Source organism: Schistocerca piceifrons, chromosome 2 (assembly GCF_021461385.2).
Source record: "Schistocerca piceifrons isolate TAMUIC-IGC-003096 chromosome 2, iqSchPice1.1, whole genome shotgun sequence".
Classification (NCBI taxonomy): Eukaryota; Metazoa; Arthropoda; class Insecta; order Orthoptera; family Acrididae; genus Schistocerca; species Schistocerca piceifrons.
In genome coordinates, this window is record NC_060139.1 from 1,090,559,585 (window position 1) to 1,090,583,940 (window position 24,356).

The window sequence follows — 24,356 nt, forward strand, 5'->3', positions numbered from 1 at the left end:
CGCCGACTATAACAACAAGTTCAAACTCTCTTAAATCTTGATAACGTGCCATTGTAGCAGCAGTAACAGATCTAACAACTGCGTCAGACACTTTCTGTCTTATATAGTCGTCGCCAACTGCAGCGCCAATTTGTCTGTTTACGTATCTCTGTATTTGAATATGCATGCCTATACCAGTTTCTTTTGCTCTTCAGTGTAGAACACCAATGTGACCCATTCTTGGGCACTACTCTAATGTTCAGGATTCCCACCGAGCCGGATTAAAGGAAGACATCGAAACAATTCAGAAGCGGGTTGCTAGATCTGTTACCGAACAACAGGCGAGTATTACGGAGATGCTTCGTGAACTCGAGTAGTAAACCCTGGGGGAAAAATGACATTCTGTTCGTGGACCTCTATTGAAAAAGTTTTGACAATCAGCATTTGAAGCTGAGTGCAGACCGATTCTAATATCACCAACGTACATTTCGCGTAAGGGCCATGAAGATAAGAGAACTTGGGGTCCATATGGGGGCATGTAGAAAGTCGCTTTTCCATCGATCTGTTTGCGAGTGGAAAAGGAATGATTACTGCTAGTAGTGCTGAAGTTACCCTCCGCCGCGCAACATACCGTTTCCTGCGAAGTATGTATCTAGCTATAAATGTAGATGCAGATACGGATGAAACTATGTCACCATCAGTAGACATCCTGCAAATACCGTAAATCAGCTCCTCTGCTCTTGATAATGGCGAGTATTTGTGTCTACAAGTTTCTGGACACATCCGAATAAAGCCGTTTATTGACTTCTCAGCGCTGAAACAATTTATATGTCGTCAGAATTTTTTGCGCACGTACGAACTTCATTGCACCATGTATTAGGCCTACATTACTGACCAGTTGCTGACTGTATAGAAAAATACTGACAGCCTACGGTGGACACAAGAAATAGTTTTAGCATTCAGAAATTACGTCGAGGTTTGACACCCACACATGAAGAAATTAATGCCATTAACTGAGGGTTGGAGCCAGTAATACTCTTAAATTTCAGGTAATTTCTACGTTTCGCCTGCTGTTCAAAACAGTCGCAGACTTTTGTATGACATTAGGTGCTTGGGTGATTGAACGGAGCAGTCGAGGTGTATTAGGATTCCTGAAAATCCAACAAAGGCGGAAAGTGTGTATGTGGACCCGTCAACACGGCTATTGTCATCTTGGGAGACTGGAGAGTCCACAGCATACTGTTAATGAACATGGACAAGGAACCGGAACAACTGATCACCGAGCAAGTTGAAATATACATCCTGGTTCATACTCACAATATGCTATATTAGTGGGTCCAAGTCACAGTACGAAAAACAATCCCCAAAACTGTAGAACTACCTCCTGCCTCTATATTCAGGGGCTTAAATGTTTCATTCGAAAGACTGTGTATTCGATTCCTTCCATCATTCAAAAGAGACATACTCGCGACCCGTCGGACCGCACTATTCTCCTCGAGTCAGTTGCTCACTAGTTTTCGTGTCATTTGGCACAATGAAGATGTTCAGCTTTACGTCACACTGTGAACAATGGACCTATGCGGAGTATACGATTCCGAATGTCCATTGCACGCCGTACCCTGTGCGAAGACTGGACGAAGTGGACCTGCAGTCATTGACAGCGGCAGTTCCAGTGAGTTTTGAAACTGTCACTGACAAGTCGTGCCGATCGGTTGGTTTTTTGATTTGGGGGAGGGGACCAAACTGCGAGGTCATTGGTCCCATCGGATTAGGGAAGGATGGCGAAGCAAGTTGGCCGTTCCCTGTCGAAGAAACTATCCCAGCATTTGCCCGAAGCGGTTTAGGGAAATCACGGAAAACCTAAATGAAGATGGCCGGACGAGGGGTCGAACCGTCGTCCTCCCAAATGCGAGTCCAGTGTGCTAATAACTGCGCCACCTAGCTCAGTCCCGATCATAATGAAAGAAATGTTTGCTGCATTGGCCGCTTTTTATTTCTGCTTCATTTTTATTCTGTATACTATCAAGTTTGGGCTGTGCAGCAGAACTGAAGCAAAATGTTTCACCCGTTAAACAAATATGTTTCGAAAAACTGGACATATTTCGCGCAGGGAGTTATCCGCGACCCTTATGTAACCAAAATAGGATTAGTCTACTCTGTCACTCTTTGTTTTTAATTCTGGCAATCTCTTCCATCACCTGATGTGCTCGATTTGAAAGCGCGTGATTACTGCTGAGATTTTTGAATTCCAGTAGTAGCTTATTGAAAATGGATGCAGCAGTATGCTGCACACCTTTCTGCACAAGAGTTAAGGAAGACCGATCCAAATGCACTTTTTATTTCTGCCGAGTTTTAACTGAGTGAAAGTTGCTTATTCTTGAGAATAAGCTAATATTGTTGACAAGAAATGACGGTAAGGAATATATATATTGAGAGACCAATGCCAGAATACCGAGAGTCCTGAACAGGGGTCGACAAGTGCTTCGTGGACTTGCACCATTTATTGCCCGAACCACCCGTTTCTGAGCCAAAAATATCCTTTTAGAATCGGAAGAGTTACCCCGAAAAATAATACCATACGACATAAACGTATGAAAATAAGCAAAGTAGACTAATTTTCGTGTCGAACGACGACTCGCTTCAGATACCGTTCGAACAGTAAAAATGGAAGCAATAAGTCTTTGAACAAGATCCTGGACGTGGGCTTTCCACGACAGTTTACTATCTGAACACCCAGAAATTTGAACTGTTCAGTTTCACTAATCATATGCCCATTCTGTGAAATTAAAAAGTCAGGTTCTGTTGAATTTTGTGTTAGAAACTGTAAAAACTGAACCTTACTGAGATTTAGCGTTAGTTTATTTTCTAAAAGCCATGAACTTAGGTCATGAACTGTACTATTTGAAACCGAGCCAATGTTACACACAACATCCTTTACTACCAAGCTAGTGTCATCAGCAAACAGAAATATTTTAGAAGTTACCCATAATACTAGTGGCCACATCGACTATGTAAACATGGAACAGGAGTGGCCCCAACACTGATCCCTGGGGCAATTGACCATACCCCACTCAGACCCCACGTCACAGCCATTCTCGACATTGTGAGTAATGACTTTTTGCTGTCTGTTGCTAAAGTAAGAGGTCAACCAATTGTGAGCTATTCCCCGTATTCCATAATGGTTCAACTTCTGGAGCAATATTTTGTGATCAACACATTCAAATACCTTAGTTAAATCAATAAATATGCCAAGCTTTCGAAATATTTTGTTTAACCCATCCAGTACCTCACAGAGAAAAGAGAATATAGCATTTTCAGTTGTTAAGCGGCTTCTAAAGCTGAACTTTAGAGTTGACAGCAAATCATGTGACATAAAATGATCAATTATCCTTACATACACAGCCTTTTCAATAACTTTAGCAAACAGTGATGACATAGAAATTTATGTAAAATTGTCTACGTTATCGTTTTCTCCCTTTTTATAAAGCGGCTTTACTAACAAGTACTTTAATCGTTCAGGAAACCAACCGTTCCTCAAGGAAAAATTACAAATGTGGATAAACACAGGGCTAACGTTTGCAGCACAGTACTTTAATATTCTGCTACGCACTCCATCATAACCATGAGAGTACTTCAGTGAATTAATTATTAATTCAGTCTCCCCATTGTATCACAGAGGAGTATTCCAGACATCAATCTCGGAAACGCATTTGCCAAGAGAGTTATATGATTCCATGTAGAAGTTAAATATTTATTTAATTCACCGGCTATGCTCAGAGTCTGTTCAGATTTCACTCCAGTCGCATTAGAGAACGCTAGTAGCGCCACTACGACGATGCAGATCAGGTTTGCTTTAAATGCGCACGGTAACAGTCGTGAGTGTCAGTTACCTTTGAGGTTGGACGTGGTGGGTTGATGTTAGCCAAGTATGCCTTTCAGGCGACAAAGACGCCGTTCTGAGCACATCACTGAGTTTAAATGAGGCCGTGTAGTGCGGCTATGAAAAGCTGGGTGTTCCTTCTACGATATTGTAGAAAAACGTGACAGGAGTGTAGCCACGTTACATGATCGCTTGCAGCGGCGGTCACGAGAATGTACGGGCGCAAGGAGACCAGGCTCCAGAACGCCATGTAGCACTACGCAGAGGGAAGACCATCGTGTTCGGCGTATGGCTCTGGTGCATCATACTGTACCTGCTGCAGAAATCTGAGCAGCAGTTGCCATCACAGTGGCACAAAGAACTGTTACAAATCATTTTCTTCAAGGACAGACTCGAGCCAGACGCGGTGTAGCTTACCTTGCACTGACTCCAAATCGGCGCCACTTGTGGCTTCACTGGTGTCAATAGAGAGCTGATTCGAGGGCAGGGTAGAGGCCTGATGAAAGCTGATTCTGTTTCGGTGCCGTTGATAGCTGTTTCTATGTCGGAAGGAGACCAGTCGAGGATCTGCAACCAGCCTGTGCTGTAATTCGTGAGCAGCAGTCCACGAGGTTTTCAACTGGATACTATCGCTCATATACCGATGCTGTAGCGCAACACGCTATACATAGCGTCGACATGTTGCCTTGGCCTGCTCGATCACCAAATCTGTCTCTAACACAGCACCTATGAGTCATCATCGAACAACTTCAGCGTTATGCACAAACAACATTAACCGTCCCTGCACTGACAGTTCAAGTGCAACGGACATGGAAGTTTATAGCACAAACTGACTCCGGCACCTGTACAACATAATACATGCATTCTTGCATTCAACATTCTGACTGTTACGCCGGGTATTATTGTACCAGCATTTCACATTTGCAGTGGCATATCTCTCGCTTATGTAAACGTGTGATCATGCAATGTTAATCACTTAAATACGTCACCTAGACAAATGTATTCCAAAAATTTCATTACTGTACATTAATTGTTTTTGGTGTTGTTATTTTTTCCGTCAGTTTCGGGAGACGTGCAGAAATCTGCATCTGGACGTGCGCATGTGTGTTTGAACCTTTCATCTGCACTGTGGCAGGATGCGAATATTTTCGAACGCCGTCTTCCTTGCCACAAGGGCCCACCTATGCACGTAGTGGGCGGTAACCTCTTGTGGGAACTGTTTACAAGGGCTGGAGGTTGGCTCCTGATAGGCCTGCCATCACCTATAAACGACGAATGCGCAACAGTCTACTTCACCAAGCCCAATGGCTCCTCCACTGTTGGTCGTTATCAGTTGACTTGCTACTCTATGATCACTTACCTCAATAAATATTATTTCGGTTTTCAAACCAGTACTGACAGCGGAATCTTAGTGTATTTCGTGTCAGTGAATTTAGTATTTCAGCTTGTTCGGGGCCGACCTCCGTTTGTTTTTATGTTCACTGAGTAATCACATTGGTCGAAAGGTTTAATGCTTTATCAACAACTTTCGATAGTTTCTGAACTCGTATACAATTGATGTCGTAGGAAAATCACCGGCAAGATCATGAGAATCTCTTCCTGTGAACCGTACCTAAGATATAATCTACAACACGGGGCATAATGTAGTTCTAAGTTCCCAAAATCACGGATCATGCACATATCTGTAATTCTAATAACTTGTATTTTCCTGTACCTAATTTCTAGTTGCATGTTCGCTTCAGTCACATTTATTCTTATTAGTTCTGCAATTTTCAGAATGATTAATGCACTTAAAAGTTGTACACATTTTCGTATTTCTAAAGTACCTGAAGAGCAAAGGCAAAACTTGTATTTGAATTATTTCATTGTCCCATGCGCTATCCAGATACCTGGAATCTTAATCTGACGAAAGTTATAGGCAAACAGATCTGACGTTCTTTTTTCACTTTGCAGGTAAGAGACTCGGTTTGCTGCAGACCAAAGTGGGACTTGTGAACATCCTGTCCAAGTGCAGCGTGCGGCCTACGGAGAAGACGACCAGGCACGTCACCTACAACAGCAGAGGTGTAATGCTCGCGCCCACAAAGGAAATCGAACTGAAATTTGTGAAACGATGATTGGAAATTCAGTACCAGCCAGACAGAATCTTAAAGACACTCTGTGACTGAATCGTCTGATTACTTTGCAGCAGTACTGTTTTTAATAATAAAATACACTTACAAAACCATTTTCACACATTTATACCGAGAGATTTTTATTCAAAAAATACGTCGCGAAAGACTTCGTAGCCACACATTTATACTGTTCCTCCCATTACGGACAGAGTGTCGCCAAAGTTTACAGTGATTGCTGCACAGCGCTCAACGCAGGCCCAACTCTCGTATTCAGATCACTGAACTTTCTCTCTGCCTCCACAAGCAGATTGTACCACTCTCGAAATAAACTGCAACTTTTTGCATGAGTACACAATGTTTTTAACTCACCTGTCCGTGACTAAAAATATTATTGGTTTAGTTAACTGCATCAGATAAGACTTCTGTATCCATCATTCAACCATACCAAGCTTTACCAGTGTAGCTTCTAAAAACTACTTCTTATATAAGGGCAGTCCAATGAAAAGGAGAGAGGTTGAAAAAGTAAGTAAACTGTTTATTATTTCAAAATTAATGGCGATAACGGTTAATAAATTCATCACAATGTGAGACAAGGGGGTCAATACCATCATTGAAAAATGTTTGCTGTTGCCTACGAAGCCCTGATTGAACCCAGGCGTCCACCACTTCGTCCGAAGCAAATCGCCGACGGCCACGAATGTCCTTCTCCCGGATCCAAAAATATGGAAATCACATCGGGAGTGATCGGGACTATATGGAAGTCGTTTAAGGGGTTTCCCAGCGAAACTTCTGCTGTGCAGTCGATACAGTCTTGGCAACATGTGAGCGGGTGTTATTAACCTGCGACATAATGGTGTCCGTCTACCACGTACCGCTGTGTGTTGATTGTTTCTCCGTGTTCCAGAAAGTTAATCAGCAGCCGGTCGTGGTAGCCAAAGAAAATAAATGGTCATCGTGAGTTTCTCGGACCAAGCATGCCAGTAGAAGTTTCGCTGGAAAAACCTTACACATTCGCCATACAATTCTGATCTTTGCCTATGCGAGTGCTACACTTTTGGAGCCCTGAAGAATGACATTCGCGGCCGTCGATTTGCTTCGACGACGAGGCGCACGCCTGGGTACCATTAAGATCTCTTGGGCAATCGCTAACATTTTTCCACGAAGGCGTTCACCGTCTTTTCTCACGGTTTGATAAATGTATTAACATCTAGGGTGATTGTTTATGAAATGGTAAACAATTTTCTTACTTTTTTTCCTTGTATCTAGTTTTCAGTCGTCTGCCCATTACATACATCTGTGACTCAGTAAAATGTGTGTGACCCATACAATAACTGTCATTGTAGGTAAAATGTTAATAATAACAGTAATAACAATAATAAACACAGCAGCTTGCCGTGGCGATCCGACAGAGAGTGTTAAGTATGCACAACAATGAGAAGCACTTTCTGAAAGTTTAAATGAATTACAGAAGCAGTAAAATGAGTATTTGGACCCATGAATTGAACACGTAATGACATGATGGAGGAACAGGATGGTGGGATGTGTGTTAAGAGGACAGGGAATAACTATCGTACGAAATTGGTGTAGTCTAGAATAATGTTTGCGGTTGAGAGAATGAAATTGTATTACTTTATTACGACTATTGCAGACAATTGTAGAGGCAATTTAACATAAGTCACATACGGAGGACATTGACAGACGCTCTTTAATAGCAGAGATGGATCATCACACCAAAGAAAACTTGTCAGTCTAAGGTGAATGTGTGCGCAGTCGATATTGATCGTTACGAACTCCCCATACGTCCGTGGTACTAGAAGGAGCTGCAGAGATTAAAAATTGTAGAGGAAGACAGAGACTGGAATACAGCCAACAAATACCTGAAGGCATAGGGCGCAATTGTTACTCTTAGTCGAAAAACTTGGTACAAGAAAGGAATTCGTGCCGATCCTCATCGAACCAATCAGAAAACTGAGGACTCAAAAAATAAATAAATAACTAAATAAAAGAAACTACAAATAAAGTTGAAAACAATACAGTTCCATTTATGTTGTTTTCTAGTTTCATACTTGATACCACACTCTACATTTGACACTTTTACAAAATGCTTTTTTGTTATTTGTTCTGTTTCTTTAGTCCTAGAATTAAAATCCATTCCTTCGTTTCCTTTCTGACAATGACAGCACTAATTACATGTCAATAGGACGTCCCATTCTGTAGTTAATTTAATGATATTTTTTTACTTTTGATCTACTGAATACACTTGTGTAACAGGTCGTGTGTAGAACGCTTCCTTTTACAATTTACTACTTTTCAGCACAATAATAATTAGAATAAAGTAATAATAACAATGGCAATAGTCATAAGGATTAGTAACAGCAAAAATATTATGTGTTGGTGGCAATATTAACTGAGAGAATATTTGTGTGTGTATTGGGTAAAAAATAAAGAAAATATAAGTTTAAAAGAAGAAAATGAAAAACTGATTCTTTAATGTGTATTAACCATAATCCTTCAAATCTGACTTTGCATAACGGTCGTCACTTCATACAGAAGTGGCATCGTCTGAAGTGATAGGTCGCTGCTCGTTGCTAGTGCTGCAACAGTGTTGTATGCATCAATGAGTTCGGATGTGGGGTCAAATTCACCTATTACTGCAGCACCCAAACTAATGCCACCATCACATGACCCTAGATCTTTACAGCAAATTAAATTCCTTCACCATATCCGTCAGTTGTAACAGTCTGCAACATACTTCGTCTCATAGACAGGCGACTATGGCCTGGTGGTAATATTAGAAGTAGCAGACTAGCTGTCAGTGGAACACACTGCAGACAGATCTGTATGGCCATCTCCTCATGGCGGAGTAGACCAGGCTGTTGCGATACCGTCATGTAGGGGTAGGACACTTACAAGTAACCTCTTGAATACGTGGTAGCAAAATGCCAATGATCTATATGGCATTCGACGCCCCACGTATGGTCTACCGCGAGACCACAATAATAGCCGCTAATGGCAGCAGGGGGTGGGACTGGAGGTATCCAATGGAGCACAACATGAAGCTACGGAGTGTTGTTGAATTGCTGATTCAACGAGTAACTCGCAACACTGCTACAGTACTAGTGGTGCTGATACAAAGCAGAGCAATGTCAACGATAAACAAAACATTACGTTATATCTGAAACAGTAGTAGCTGAAGTTGACAATTCGTCAGAAAGGAACCCAAGCAATTTCACAGAGTTATAAAGGAGTGACACATGAAATACTGGCTTTTCTACAAGACGAGTCAGTGAACTGTGTAGCGTCATACACAATCGATTGCGCGGACTATGTAGTAGTACAATGGTGACGGTACGTGCTTAACAAGTGAAACTTATTTTGAAACAACTGCCGAGCTCTGTAGTTCACCATCATCGTCTGACAAGGAGCCACATATCCCGTCTTCAGTGAAACACTGTCAAGGGATATCGCTGTTGAGCACGTGGAACATCATCCACAGCATAATAAAAAAACAATTATGAACAGATTTAGAATAAATCCGCAGCAGTAAGATCGTGTAGATCGTAAGAAAAACTATGGATATTCAGGGAGAACAAGGCGCAATTGTTACAAAAACGAGTTTCAAGGATGCTCGATGCAATTTACAGGATGTGCATGATAGTGACCTACTGCGTTATGTACAGTCGTGCTCAAAAGTATCCGAACTACCTGAATTGCATTTCGCCTTATTCGCCTGCAATCCGCATAACGCAGCTGTCTAGCAGGTCTTCTGATCGCTCCTGGGTAGTCGTTTGACTATTGAAAATGGTTCCAACAAGTCACCACTAGAAAACACTGCTCTGTATTGCAATAACTCAAGATGTAAAGTAATACCACGATACTACAAATATCAAGTAACACCTTATCACAGATAAGACTGTCCTTAAGGCTTGTACACTCACATTTATTACAATAAATGACTTACCTGAAATGTTACCACTCCCATTATTACGTCAGATAGGTAATGCACGTAGTAAGTTCGTCGTATTCATGGTTTCCTCTTCAAAGTAACATACCGTACTTATTATTTAACACCAAATGACATTAAAAATATTAGTTATTCACGGGCAGCTAGTTGAGAATATGTATGAGCTTCAAATGACACGACGAACCGTCTCGTTCTGCATGTGGATTCAAACCCAGGTCATGCAGACTAATCAAAGATCTCGTGACTGACGGAAACTAACAGTCATTCCTGATTAGCCATACAGAGAGAGATATACTTCGATTTTAGACAGTATGCGTTACTTAATATCAACTTTAAATTACTAAACGTAAACATTTTTAACGGACGGCAATTGCTACCTTGTTAACGAACTACGAGAGATGTTAAGTATTGCTTCTTCACAAGTAACTTACTTGAAATGCCGTGAGCTAAAGCTTTGTGTTGGACAGGGATTCGAAACCAGAACCTAATCGGATTATTATAGAAGCACAATCAATTGCGGCATATCGGACTTTCTCGGCAGTAGATAGATGTTTTAACTGAAATGACGAGACGAAACATTAATTTTTTCTTTCCCGCGACTCCAACCCGGCACATAGTGCTGTTACATTCTACAGAAACCGAACGTTAAATATGGGTTACACGACCAGCAACATGTGAGCGTGTTTGAACTAAAAATAATATGACGAAGAGTTCAATGTTGACTGGGAATCGAACCCCACATATATCGTTGTTGACTGTTTCTCCACCAGCAGCTCGGAATAGCATCCTTGAACTCACAGTGACTTCGCAAATAGTTCTGTGTCTCACTGGGAGTAAAAAACGTCAGATATCGTTAGTGCTGACAACGAATGAAAATACATTAAAAATCAAAATTATTATCCACCAGCAGACAGGTGTTCTCATGCTAGAGCTTGATAATACATAATGAAAACATTACTGCCGAGCCAGGATTCGAACCCATTCAAGCGCATTGTGTGGAGATGTTGACGATTCTGCAGTTCTGAACAAAGAAAAATTGTAGTCGAGCTGTATTGTCGCGTTAAGGGCGGTCTGAGTTGCTTTCCCAGTTCAGAACCAGTTTTATCGACATACAGAAACTCAAATAAAAGATGTAATAAGTGTCCTGTGACCCTACATAGCGTTTGTTTCGTCACTAGAAAGAAATAACTATTATAAGAAAGGTTACTGGTGATAGAGTTTCTATATGTCGGCACTCCTGACTTTATTGTGGTTCAACCTAACGTCTACATGGTAGAGAAGGAATATCATGTTTAATGTGAATTTCAGACCATAATGTAAATAGACAGACACACACACACATACACACACACACACACACACACACACACACACACACACACAACCTTCATCGTTTGTCGCGTTCTTGTAGGATCTTTTTCCGGCCGCAGCGATGCCGGAGATTTGATGTTTTATCTGATTCCTGATATTCACGGCACACTCGTGAAATGGTCGTACGGCAAAATCACCACTTCATCGCTACCTCGGAAATGCTGTGTCCGATCGCTCGTGCGCCGACTGTAGCAGGACGTTTAAACTCCCATAAATCTTGATAACCTGTGATTGTAGCAGCATTAAGCGATCTAACGACAGCGCCAGACATTTGTTGTCTTATATAGGCGTTGCCAACCGCAGTGCCGTATTCTGCCCGTTGCATATCTCTGTACTTGAATACGCATGCCTATACCAGTTTCTTTGGCGCTTCAGTGTATTAGAAAGAGGTGATAGTAAAGTAGAAACAGTGTAAAAAATGCTGAACATAAATAATTCCAACATGCATTACTGTAGACAAAAATGTTCTTCGTTTTCTTTCAGCTTAAAGGATATGTATACACATTCCAACAACTGATTAACGTGGTCAGTATGGCGAGTGACCATCTTTGGCAACAATACAGGCCTGACAACCACTGAGCATGCTGTGAATGGTGTCTTCAATTTCACGTTGAGGCAATAATGCCCATTCTTCCTGCAGAGCTGTTCGCAAGTCTTGCAGAGTGGTTGGTGGATGCTTACGTGATTCAACCTGCTTCCCTAGTGCATCCCAGAATGGAGTACAAACCAGGAGAGCGAGCAGGCCACACAATGAGTGCAATATGTTCTGTTTCCAAGGAAACATCAGCCATGCCGTAAGGCAGAGCGTTATTGTTCATCAGTACGAAGTCTGGTCCCACAGTACCTCGCGACAACCACATATGATATCCCAAGATTTCGTCACGTTACCTGACAGCAGTTAAACCTTGCCAGTTCAGCTGCACTATCTCTTGAAGAGGTGTTTGAGTGATCAACAGAGCGCCTGCCAACACCATTAGGATCCTCCTCAATATCGGCCTCTTTCCACAATGTCTGAATCCCAAACTCATGTTTCACGTTCTCTCCAGATGCGAATGTTGACAACTCCGCCCTTGACGTTCCCTTCTGTTAGGATGAGTCACAGATACACATACAGCTTGTCTCCGACAAAAAAGGCCACTCTGCCGAAGCCTTCTGTTCACCGTTGGCCTCGATTCAAAGTGTCAAGTGGAGGCAGCGAGGTCAGATGCCAGGTGCCGTGTAGTGGCAAGGCAGTACTGTCGCGTCCTTACAGCCAAATAACGGTTCTCTCTTTCTGATGTCGCGTGGTCAGCCGTGCACTGGTGTCAGGGATACAGTTTCGGTCTCCATAAACTGTGGGCACATCCAAGAAACAACAGAACGATTCACATTAAGCGATCGGGCCACATCTGTTTGCGACTGCTGTGCTCTCATCCTTCCTGGGCCCTCCAGCACAGACTGTCTTGCAGGCGTCTTCTCTGAACCTTGCTGCACCATGTGTGACTGCGTACACAGTGAGTGTGGATGTGGGACTACCCGGCAAACACTATCCTGTTTGCCAGATGCCCTGACGTCGTCGTTGGCGTGGTGTCCGTTGGCCAGAGTGCCATCTTCCGTGAAGAACACGGTCGTAGGGACATTTCTTGACAGTTTGTATGATTATATCCTAAATTAGACACGGGACGGGGAAGTAATGGTTTGTTGTTTTAATTTTGAACACCATTGTACGTTCGATAGCGCCATGGAGCTAGGAACGTTCCCAAACAGTTTATCCAGCAAACCACCTAAGCGAAAGAAGTCACCACATAGAGAAGCTAGCAGAAACATTTGTTTGCATGGAAAAATACTAAATGTCGACATGAGTTAGGGAAAAAACAGCAGGCCACTCACAACGTAAGAAATGCTGGAGGTGTCTTATGCGACGCTACTTACTCTGTGGACAAACATTATGTCTATACTATGCACGATTATTCATACGTACCTCCAGGATTTCAGAAGACGGCTACTAGTAAATAAGACATGCAGAATTGTGACACATGTCAGTGGACGAAGCATCTCTGCAAGTTTCAGTTCGTAGTAGGCGCCCTGGAATAGCTGCGCAAAGTACAGACATGGCAGATCATGTAGCCAAATATAACTACGTGGGCTTCTAGCGGCAGAGTCTGCTGACATAAAACTTTTCCGCGTTTGGTAGCGCTTCATAACGTAAAAAGTTATACTGGACACCAGTGGTTACATAGGCCTTCTTCTGGGTTTAATAGAGTGTTTAGCTGTGCAGAGTCATTAGATTTCATTATTGCTGCACATTGATCATCACAGTTCTAAAAGATCGTTGTTGCGATTGCTCTCTCAAACGGATGGAGCGGGAATTTTATTGTAATGTGTTACTACGGTGGGCCAACCCACCGCAGAAGAACATACACTACTGGCCATTGCTACACCAAGAAGAAATGCAGACGATAAACGGATATTCATTGGACAAATATATTATACTAGAACTGACATGTGATTACTTTTTCACGCAATTTGGGTGCATAGATCCTGACAAATCAGTACCCAGAACAACCACCTCTGGTCGTAGAAACGGCCTTGATACGCCTGGGCATTGAGTCAAACAGAGCTTGGATGGCCTGTACAGGTACCGCTGCCCATGCAGCTTCAACGCGATACCACAGTTCATCAAGAGTAGTGACTGGCGTATTGTGACGAGCCAGTTGCTCGGCCACCATTGACCAGACGGTTTCAGTTGGTGAGAGATCTGGAGAATGTGCTGGCCAAGGCAGCAGTCGAACATTTTCTGTATCCGGAAAAGCCCGTACAGGACCGCAACATTTGGTTGTGCATTATCTTGCTGAAATGTAGGGTTTCACAGGGATCGAATGAAGGGTGGAGCCATGGGTCGTAACACTTCTCAAATGTCCACTGTTCAAAGTGCGAACAAGAGGTGACCGAGATGTGTAACCAATGGCACCCCATACCATCACGCCGGGTGATAAGCCAGTATGGCGATGACGAATACGCGCTCCCAATGTGCGTTCACCACGTAGTCGCCAAACACGGATGCGCCCATCATGAAGCTGTAAACAGAACCTGTATTCACCTGGAAAAATGACGTTTTGCCAATCGTGCACCCAGCTTCGTCGTTGAGTACACCGTCACAGGCGCTCCTGTCTGTGCTGCAGCGTCAAGGGTAACCGCAGCCATTGTCACCGAACTGATAGTCCATGCTGCTGCAAACGTCGTCGAACTGTTCGTGCAGATGGTTGTTTTCTTACAAACGTTCCCGTCTGTTGACCCAGGTATCGAGACGTGGCTGCACGATTCGTTATAGCGATGCGGATAAGGTGCCTGTCATCTCGACTGCTAATCATACGATGCCGTTGGGATCCAGCACGGCGTTCCGTATTACCCTCCTGAACCAACTGATTCCATATTCTGCTAACAGTCATTGGATCTCGACCAACGCGGGCAGCAATGTCGCAATACGATAAACTGCAATCACGATAGACTACAATTCGACCTTTATCAAAGTCGGAAACGTGATGGTACGCATTTCTCCTCGTTACTCGAGGCATCACAAGAACGTTTCACCAGGCAACGCCGGTCAACTGCTGTTTGTGTATGAGAAATCGGTTGGAAACTTTCCACATGGCAGCACGTTGTAGGTGTCGCCACCGGCGCCAACCTTGTGTGAATGCTCTGAAAAGCTAATCATTTGCATATCACAGCACCTTGTTCTTGTCGCTTAAATTTCGCGTCATCTTCGAGGTGTGGCAATTTTAACGGTCAGTAGTGTAGTTATCCGATCTTCAGCGCCTAAGCGATGCTCAAAACAGAATACACGAGTACAAAAGGGTACGTATAATTTTTCTGGCTAACGGTTACAGCCATAAATCGAAAGAGACGAACGAGCCAGCTAACAAAAGAAAGCAAACTAGGCAAAAAATTGAGAAACTGTGCCGGCCGGAGTGGCCGAGCGGTTCTAGGCGTTACAGTCTGGAACCGCGAGACCGCTACAGTCGCAGGTTCGAATCCTGCCTCGGGCAAGGATATTTGTGATGTCCTTAGGTCAGTCAGGTTTAAGTAGTTCTACGTTCTAGGGGTAGTGTCTTTAATTCATAATCAAAACGTCTTCGGTCCAGGGTTCGATCCCCGCCACTGCCTAAATTTTGATAAATAATCAGCATTGGCGGCCGAAGACTTCCGGCATAAGAAGTCAGCCTCATTCTGCCAACGGCCTTGTCAAAGAGGGCGGAGGAGCGGATAGAGGTTCAGGGCACTCGTCCTAGGGACGGGAAATTGCCATTAAAGGCGGAAGAATCAGCAATGATCAACGACATGAGGATGCAGAAGGCAATGGAAACCACTGCATTAAAGACACGTAACGTTTACCTACAGGACATGTGGCCTGTAATTGAAGAAGTGTCATGATGGTCTCTCCATTGGCAAAAGATTCCGAAATAGTCCCCCATTCGGATCTCCGGGAAGGGACTGCCAAGGGGGAGGTTACCATGAGAAAAAGATTGAATAATCAACGAAAGGATAACGTTCTACGAGTCGGGGCGTGGAATGTCAGAAGCTTGAACGTGGTAGGGAAACTAGAAAATCTGAAAAAGGAAATGCAAAAGCTGAATCTAGATATAGTAGGGGTCAGTGAAGTGAAGTGGAAGGAAGACAAGGCTTTCTGGTCAGATGAGTATCGGGTAATATCAACAGCAGCATGAAATGGAATAACAGGTGTAGGATTCGTTATGAATGGGAAGGTAGGGCAGAGGGTGTGTTTCTGTGAACAGTTCAGTGACCGGGTTGTTCTAATCAGAATCGACAGCAGACCAACACCGACAACGATAGTTCAGGTATACATGCCGACGTCGCAAGCTTAAGATGAACAGATAGAGAAAGTGTATGAGGATATTGAAAGGCTAATGCAGTATGTAAAGGGGGACGAAAATCTAATAGTCATGGGCGACTGGAACGCAGTTGTAGGGGAAGGAGTAGAAGATAAGGTTACAGGAGAATATGGGCTTGGGACAAGGAATGAAAGAGGAGAAAGACTAATTGAGTTCTGTAACAAGTTTCAGCTAGTAATAGCGAATACCCTGTTCAAGAATCACAATAGGAGGAGGTATACTTGGAAAAGGCCGGGAGATACGGGAAGATTTCAATTAGATTACATCATGGTCAGACAGAGATTCCGAAATCAGATACTGGATTGTAAGGCGTACCCAGGAGCAGATATAGACTCAGATCTCAATATAGTAGTGATGAAGAGTAGGCTGAACTTCAAGACATTAGTCAGGAAGAATCAATACGCAAAGAATTGGGATACGGAACTACTAAGGAATGACGAGATACGTTTGAAGTTCTCTAACGCTACAGATACAGCAATAAGTAATAGCGCAGTAGGCAGTACAGTTGAAGAGGAATGCACATCTCTAAAAAGGGCCATCACAGAAGTTGGGAAGGAAAACATAGGTACAAAGAAGGTAGCTGCGAAGAAACCATGGGTAACAGAAGAAATACTTCAGTTGATTGATGAAAGGAGGAAGTACAAACATGTTCCGGGAAAATCAGGAATACAGAAATACAAGTCGCTGAGGAATGAAATAAATAGGAAGTGCAGGGAAGCTAAGACGAAATGGCTGCAGGGAAAATGTGAAGACATCGAAAAAGATATGATTGCCGGAAGGACAGACTCGGCATACAGGAAAGTCAAAACAACCTTTGGTGACATTAAAAGCAACGGTGGTAACATTAAGAGTGCAATGGGAATTCCATTGTTAAATGCAGAGGAGAGAGCAGATAGATGGAAAGAATACATTGAAAGCCTCTATGAGGGTGAAAAATGGCACTGAGCACTATGGGACTTAACATCTGAGGTCATCAGTCCCCTAGAACTTAGAACTACTTAAACCTAACCAACCTAAGGACATCACACACATCCATGCCCGAGGCAAGATTCGAACCTGCGACCGTAGCAGTCGCGCGGTTCCAAACTGAAGCGCCTAGAACCGCTCGGCCACCACGGCCGGCCTATGAGGGTGAAGATTTGTCTGATGTGATAGAAGAAGAAATAGGAGTCGATTTAGAAGAGATAGGGGATCCAGTATTAGAATCGGAATTTAAAAGAGCTTTGGAGGACTTACGGTCAAATAAGGCAGAAGGGATAGATAACATTCCATCAGAATTTCTACAATTATTGGGGGTAGTGGCAGCAAAACGACTATTCACGTTGGTGTGTAGAATATATGAGTCTGGCGACATACCATCTGACTTTCGGAAAAGCATCATCCACACAATTCCGAAGACGGCAAGAGCTGACAAGTGCGAGAATTATTGCACAATCAGCTTACGAGCTCATGCATCGAAGCTGCTTACAAGAATAATATACAGAAGAAAATTGAGAATGCGCTAGGTGACGGTCAGTTTGGCTTTAGGAAAAGTAAAGGGACGAGAGAGGCAATTCTGACGTTACGGCTAATAATGGAAGCAAGGCTAAAGAAAAATCAAGACACGTTCATAGGATTTGTCGACCTGGAAAAAGCGTTCGACAATATAAAGTGGTGCAAGCTGTTCGAGATTCTGAAAAAAGTAGGGGTAAGCTATAGGAAGAGACGTGTCATATACAATATGTACAACAACCAAGAGGGAATAATAAGAGTGGACGATCAAGAACGAAGTGCTCGTATTAAGAAGGATGTAAGACAAGGCTGTAGCCTTTCGCCCCTAATCTTCAATCTGTACATCGAGGAAGCAATGATGGAAATAAAAGAAAGGTTCAGGAGCGGAATTAAAATACAAGGTGAAAGGATATCAATGATACGATTCGCTGATGACATTGCTATTCTGAGTGAAAGTGAAGAAGAATTAAATGATCTGCTGAATGGAATGAACAGTCTAATGAGTACACAGTATGGTTTGAGAGTAAATCGGAGAAAGACGAAGGTAATGAGTAGTAGTAGAAATGAGAACAGCAAGAAACTTAACATCAGGATTGATGGTCACGAAGTCAATGAAGTTAAGGAATTCTGCTACCTAGGCAGTAAAATAACCAATGACGGACGGAGCAAGGAAGACATCAAAAGCAGACTCGCTATGGCAAAAAAGGCATTTCTGGCCAAGAGAAGTCTACTAATATCAAATACCGGCCTTAATTTGAGGAAGAAATTTCTGAGGATGTACGTCTGGAGTACAGCATTGTATGGTAGTGAAACATGGACTGTGGGAAAACCGGAACAGAAGAGAATCGAAGCATTTGAGATGTGGTGCTATAGACGAATGTTGAAAATTAAGTGGACTGATAAGGTAAGGAATGAGGAGGTTCTACGCAGAATCGGAGAGGAAAGGAATATGTGGAAAACACTGATAAGGAGAAGGGACAGGATGATAGGACATCTGCTAAGACATGAGGGAATGACTTCCATGGTACTAGAGGGAGCTGTAGAGGGCAAAAACTGTAGAGGAAGACAGAGATTGGAATACGTCAAGCAAATAATTGAGGCTGTAGGTTGCAAGTGGTACTCTGAGATGAAGAGGTTAGCACAAGAAAGGAATTCGTGGCGGGCCACATCAAACCAGTCAGTAGACTGATGACCAAAAAAAAAAAAAAAGTTCTAGGGGACTGATGACCTCAGATGTTAGGTCCCATAGTGCTCAGAGTCATTTGAACCATTTTTTTTCTTAGAAACTGTAGCCAGCAGCGCCTTTATCCATTGTGAAAAATTTCATACATTAGTGCAGTGTATGTGTTTGACAGTGTCACTCAAGTTCGACGCGATGTTCCTTCGGACATATCTGCCTCCCTGTGAGGGCGTGGAGCAGTTCCACGAGCACTGCGAGAAGCAGACACTGGTACTTATGGAAGTCTGCGTCTGTCCCTGAAGCGTGCTAGGGTAGTCGGACGTTTCAAAATGGTTCAAATGGCTCTGAGCACTATGGGACTTAACTTCTAAGGTCATCAGTCCCCTAGAACTTAGAGCTAATTAAACCTAACTAACCTACGGACATCACACACATCCATACCCAAGGCAGGATTCGTACCTGCGACCTTAGCGGTCACGCGGTTCCAGACTGTAGCGCCTAGAACCGTACGGCCACTTCGGCCGGCCTGGACGGTTCAGACGACCACTCACATAAAGGGGGATACCCGGGTTCGTGTCCCGATCCGATAGTAATATTCATTTGTTTAGTCAGTTGTACAGATATACTGGTACTTTATTAACAATTTGCGAATACATTTCATGATAAAAACATCTTACTGAGCGTACATCTTCGCCGGGTGGGTGTGTTCACGCTGCCAGCCACAGAAGCTGCAAGATTCAGCACAAGATAACTGCTTTAAAGGCTGCATGTAAACACGGGCTCAGTGTGGAGAAGTGTACATCGGTGCGACTGGCAAGCCAGTAATAATGCACGTGTGGGAACACTGGCGTTACATTACTCTAAAGCAACACAGCAAGTCTGCGGTGGACGAACACCACCAGAATTCCGGCCTATGGCACTCCGTCTTCAGGCCACAAGTGGCCCATCGGGACCATCCCACCGCCGTGTCGTCGTCAGCCGAGGATGCGGATAGGAGGGGCGTGGGGTCAGCACACCGCTCTCCCGGTCCTTATGATGGTTTTCTTTGACGGGAGCCACTAGTATTCCGTCGAATAGCTCCTCAATTGGCATCACCAGGCTGAGTGCACCCCGAAAAACGGCAACAGTGCATGGCGGCCCGACATCGCTTAACTTCGGTGATCTGACGGGAACCGGTGTATCCACTGCGGCAAGGCCGTTTCCACCAGAATTGCGGCAAGGAACTAAAATTTAGAAAAGACTTGCGTACTTGCAAAGCACCCTGCTTTGATAAATCGCAAGATCAGAAAAGTCAAACAAATATTAAACCATCGTAACATCATGGACAGAGAGGATGGATACAGGCTTGCCCCATCCTAACTTCCAGCCTCATAATATACACTCCTGGAAATTGAAATAAGAACACCGTGAATTCATTGTCCCAGGAAGGGGAAACTTTATTGACACATTCCTGGGGTCAGATACATCACATGATCACACTGACAGAACCACAGGCACATAGACACAGGCAACAGAGCATGCACAATGTCGGCACTAGTACAGTGTATATCCACCTTTCGCAGCAATGCAGGCTGCTATTCTCCCATGGAGACGATCGTAGAGATGCTGGATGTAGTCCTGTGGAACGACTTGCCATGCCATTTCCACCTGGCGCCTCAGTTGGACCAGCGTTCGTGCTGGACGTGCAGACCGCGTGAGACGACGCTTCATCCAGTCCCATACATGCTCAATGGGGGACAGATCCGGAGATCTTGATGGCCAGGGTAGTTGACTTACACCTTCTAGAGCACGTTGGGTGGCACGGGATACATGCGGACGTGCATTGTCCTGTTGGAACAGCAAGTTCCCTTGCCGGTCTAGGAATGGTAGAACGATGGGTTCGATGACGGTTTGGATGTACCGTGCACTATTCAGTGTCCCCTCGACGATCACCAGTGGTGTACGGCCAGTGTAGGAGATCGCTCCCCACAACATGATGCCGGCTGTTGGCCCTGTGTGCCTCGGTCGTATGCAGTCCTGATTGTGGCGGTCACCTGCACGGCGCCAAACACGCATACGACCATCATTGGCACCAAGGCAGAACCGACTCTCATCGCTGATGACGACACGTCTCCATTCGTCCCTCCATTCACGCCTGTCGCGACACCACTGGAGGCGGGCTGCACGATGTTGGGGCGTGAGCGGAAGACGGCCTAACGGTGTGCGGGACCGTAGCCCAGCTTCATGGAGACGGTTGCGAATGGTCCTCGCCGATACCCCAGGAGCAACAGTGTCCCTAATTTGCTGGGAAGTGGCGGTGCGGTCCCCTACGGCACTGCGTAGGATCCTACGGTCTTGGCGTGCATCCGTGCGTCGCTGCGGTCCGGTCCCAGGTCGACGGGCACGTGCACCTTCCGCCGACCACTGGCGACAACATCGATGTACTGTGGAGACCTCACGCCCCACGTGTTGAGCAATTCGGCGGTACGTCCACCCGGCCTCCCGCATACCCACTATACGCCCTCGCTCAAAGTCCGTCAACTGCACATACGGTTCACGTCCACGCTGTCGCGGCATGCTACCAGTGTTAAAGACTGCGATGGAGCTCCGTATGCCACGGCAAACTGGCTGACACTGACGGCGGCGGTGCACAAATGCTGCGCAGCTAGCGCCATTCGACGGCCAACACCGCGGTTCCTGGTGTGTCCGCTGTGCCGTGCGTGTGATCATTGCTTGTACAGCCCTCTCGCAGTGTCCGGAGCAAGTATGGTGGGTCTGACACACCGGTGTCAATGTGTTCTTTTTTCCATGTCCAGGAGTGTAACAGACAGCATCAACAACGCGTGATGCGTCCCGCAGGGGGAAAGCGGGAGCCCACGCATCATTCGCACACATTGCAAGGAGCGATAGACGGAAGCAGATCCCCACGGCCTCGACCATAGTAACCTGCTATAACAAGGTCCCCGCTCCTTGCCCCTCAGCAGACCAGTCACAATAGCGATGTTTTAAAACAGTGACGTAACGTCACGCTCAGTGAGCAGTAATAACCACTGCAACCGCGGTCGAAACGTTGGTTTCTCCCGTATATTTTTTTACATTATGACGCGATACCGCACTCAGAAATCTTCTGCTCCATACTGTCGCATCTAATTAATCTGCAACTGCAGACAGGCATCACAATGAACAGATCTCCGAAACAAGCTGTTATCGCCCCTGAAACGTCCCCTTAGAAAAATTATAAATGACTGTGCTTATAAACCTCTTACATTATTTGATTTTCAAACAGCTGAGCAGAACTGAACGTACTCAGACATTTCGCTCTTTACCTATTCTGATCAACACTAAACTGACACACAAGATTTTTAGCGCAACGCAATCTGACTTTGAAAAATCCCTACAAAAGAATGGCCCTGACTAACAATAACCTATACCTTTCATGAATCACTTACCTCACAAAAATCTTCGTTACGCGAACTACTGCAATACAGCGAGCGCCAGTACTGCCAGCTAAATAAAAGATTCTAACTGCTGAAGGCACTAACTACTGATAGGCATACTTAGCAAATGAAAGGTTTTGAAAGGGAACAAACAATGTATTTACCATAGTACTGTTCAAAAGTCATTATATATATATATATATATATATATATATATATATATATATATATATATATATATATATATCAGTTCATGACATCCAGTCTTACAAATTTACTGTCTCTGATGGACACACGTCCAGATCATCTGCTCTCAAAACTCCGCCATCTCTCTCCCCACATCCACCACTGCTGGCGGCTCACCTCCAACTGCGCAATGCTACGCGCTGTTCACACCTAGCTGCCCAACACTACAATAGCAAACAACGATGCAAACCAGCCACAGACTGCACAGGGCACAGTGAGTGATTTTCATATAGAGCCCTACATGGCTTTATCAACATAAAAACCTAAACAGCCTACTTACACCCCATCCCGGGCAATTCGTCTCAATGAGTTACGAGTGAACTGCACACACTTATTGCCATTTGCCGCATTACAAACTCTACCGATACTTAGCACCTGTAATGTGAGTCAAGAACCAGGACGGGTGCCCTTTCACTGCGTTCTGTAGTTTTTCAGCAGCCGTCTCCTGAAAGCTCAAAGGCATTTATCAACAGCACTCTATGTGTTATGCTCTAGATATCTCTCACTTGAACCTTCAGGACTTCTACAGTTGCCTCATTTCAAAGCATGAAATTTCCCGTGGGACACTAAAAGGGAAATGCAGGACACAGCTCCAAAGATTACTTTCGGTTTCCACATCAGATTTGAAGGATTATCATTGAATTAGGCGCGGTTTGAATTTACATATGAGTGACGTAATGGACATACGCGACATCTCCCACCTTCTGAGTATCAAAACAGACCACAAGATTCATAGGTCCTAAATCGTGCAGTATGCACAGTATACCCCCACAAACGATTATAAAAGAGTCTTCTCCTTTATTTCATTTTTTTTATGCACATGTTGTCGCGGATGACTTGAACTTTTTTCCCACATATGTATAAATCAAACTATATGTTCTGCCTCCCCATATTTGGTTCGGAACACTGGATAACAATTTAATCAGTAGTTTGTAACAATAGATTAAGTTACCTATAAGCATTTAAGAGACTAACTCTCTTTCGACTGCCTTCATACCGTGAACAAACTCGGATAAATGAATAGTTCTCACGTTAAGAGCGAACTTCCAACAATAAAGGAGATACATGAGGGGTCCGGAATTCGGGAAATGGAAAAAAACCAACATAAGTACTACGACAATGTTCGGTTCGAATTTTTGTTTTGTAGTTCCGTCAATTTGTTTAATCTGTAGAACCAACAAAATTTTCGAAACCAACATTTAACGACATTTCACTCTCAAAATGGGCAGCATGTTCTACCTTCTCCAGTTAATGTCTCGTCCAAAGCCTTCCTAATTAAATGATCGTATATGTTCTGCGAAGAAGGCAGTCGATGAAGTTGGTAACAAATCTTTAGTTTTTTGACATCTTCTCCCAGGTATAGCAGGTGACGTTCCAAAGGTAGCGACGAGATCTAAGTATGGCGTCAGGCCAGTTTTCTGATATAGTTTCAGTTGTCTCTGCAAATACATATTCACTTGGAGTTCGTTGTGGTGCAGCTGAGAAGAGAAATCTCTTCTTTTTTCAGTAAACCAATTCCTCATCATGGCTGACATTTGTATTGAAAACTAATATTTCTGGAAGTAGATTAATTGCTCAGAATGTAGTTGTTACACTGATTTCAATTTTAAATAATAACAGAAAACAGAATATTCCTTTTCCAGAAAAGTATTTGTATCTTCTTGGAAGGAGCAGTTCGCGTAATTTTTGAAGTCATATTTCCAGTTCGACAAATGTCGAATGCAAAATGAAAACGTGACATTTTGTATTTCAGTTGTGTAGTTGTTTGACAGGACTTTAACACTGCCCATGACTGCCATTAACAAAGATATGAATCTTTAAAGTAA

The 24,356-nt window shown here is 43.9% G+C and overlaps 1 protein-coding gene across 1 annotated transcript in view; it reads left to right on the forward strand.

The window, feature by feature from the left end:
• LOC124776149 (cytochrome P450 6k1-like) overlaps positions 1–5,976 on the forward strand; it is a 55,826-nt gene extending 49,850 nt beyond the window's left edge. Inside the window, exon 7 of the mRNA XM_047250986.1 lies at positions 5,813–5,976. Coding sequence (XP_047106942.1) covers positions 5,813–5,976 — 164 coding nt within the window. The remainder of the gene's footprint in view (positions 1–5,812) is intronic.
• The last annotated feature ends 18,380 nt before the right edge of the window (positions 5,977–24,356 follow it).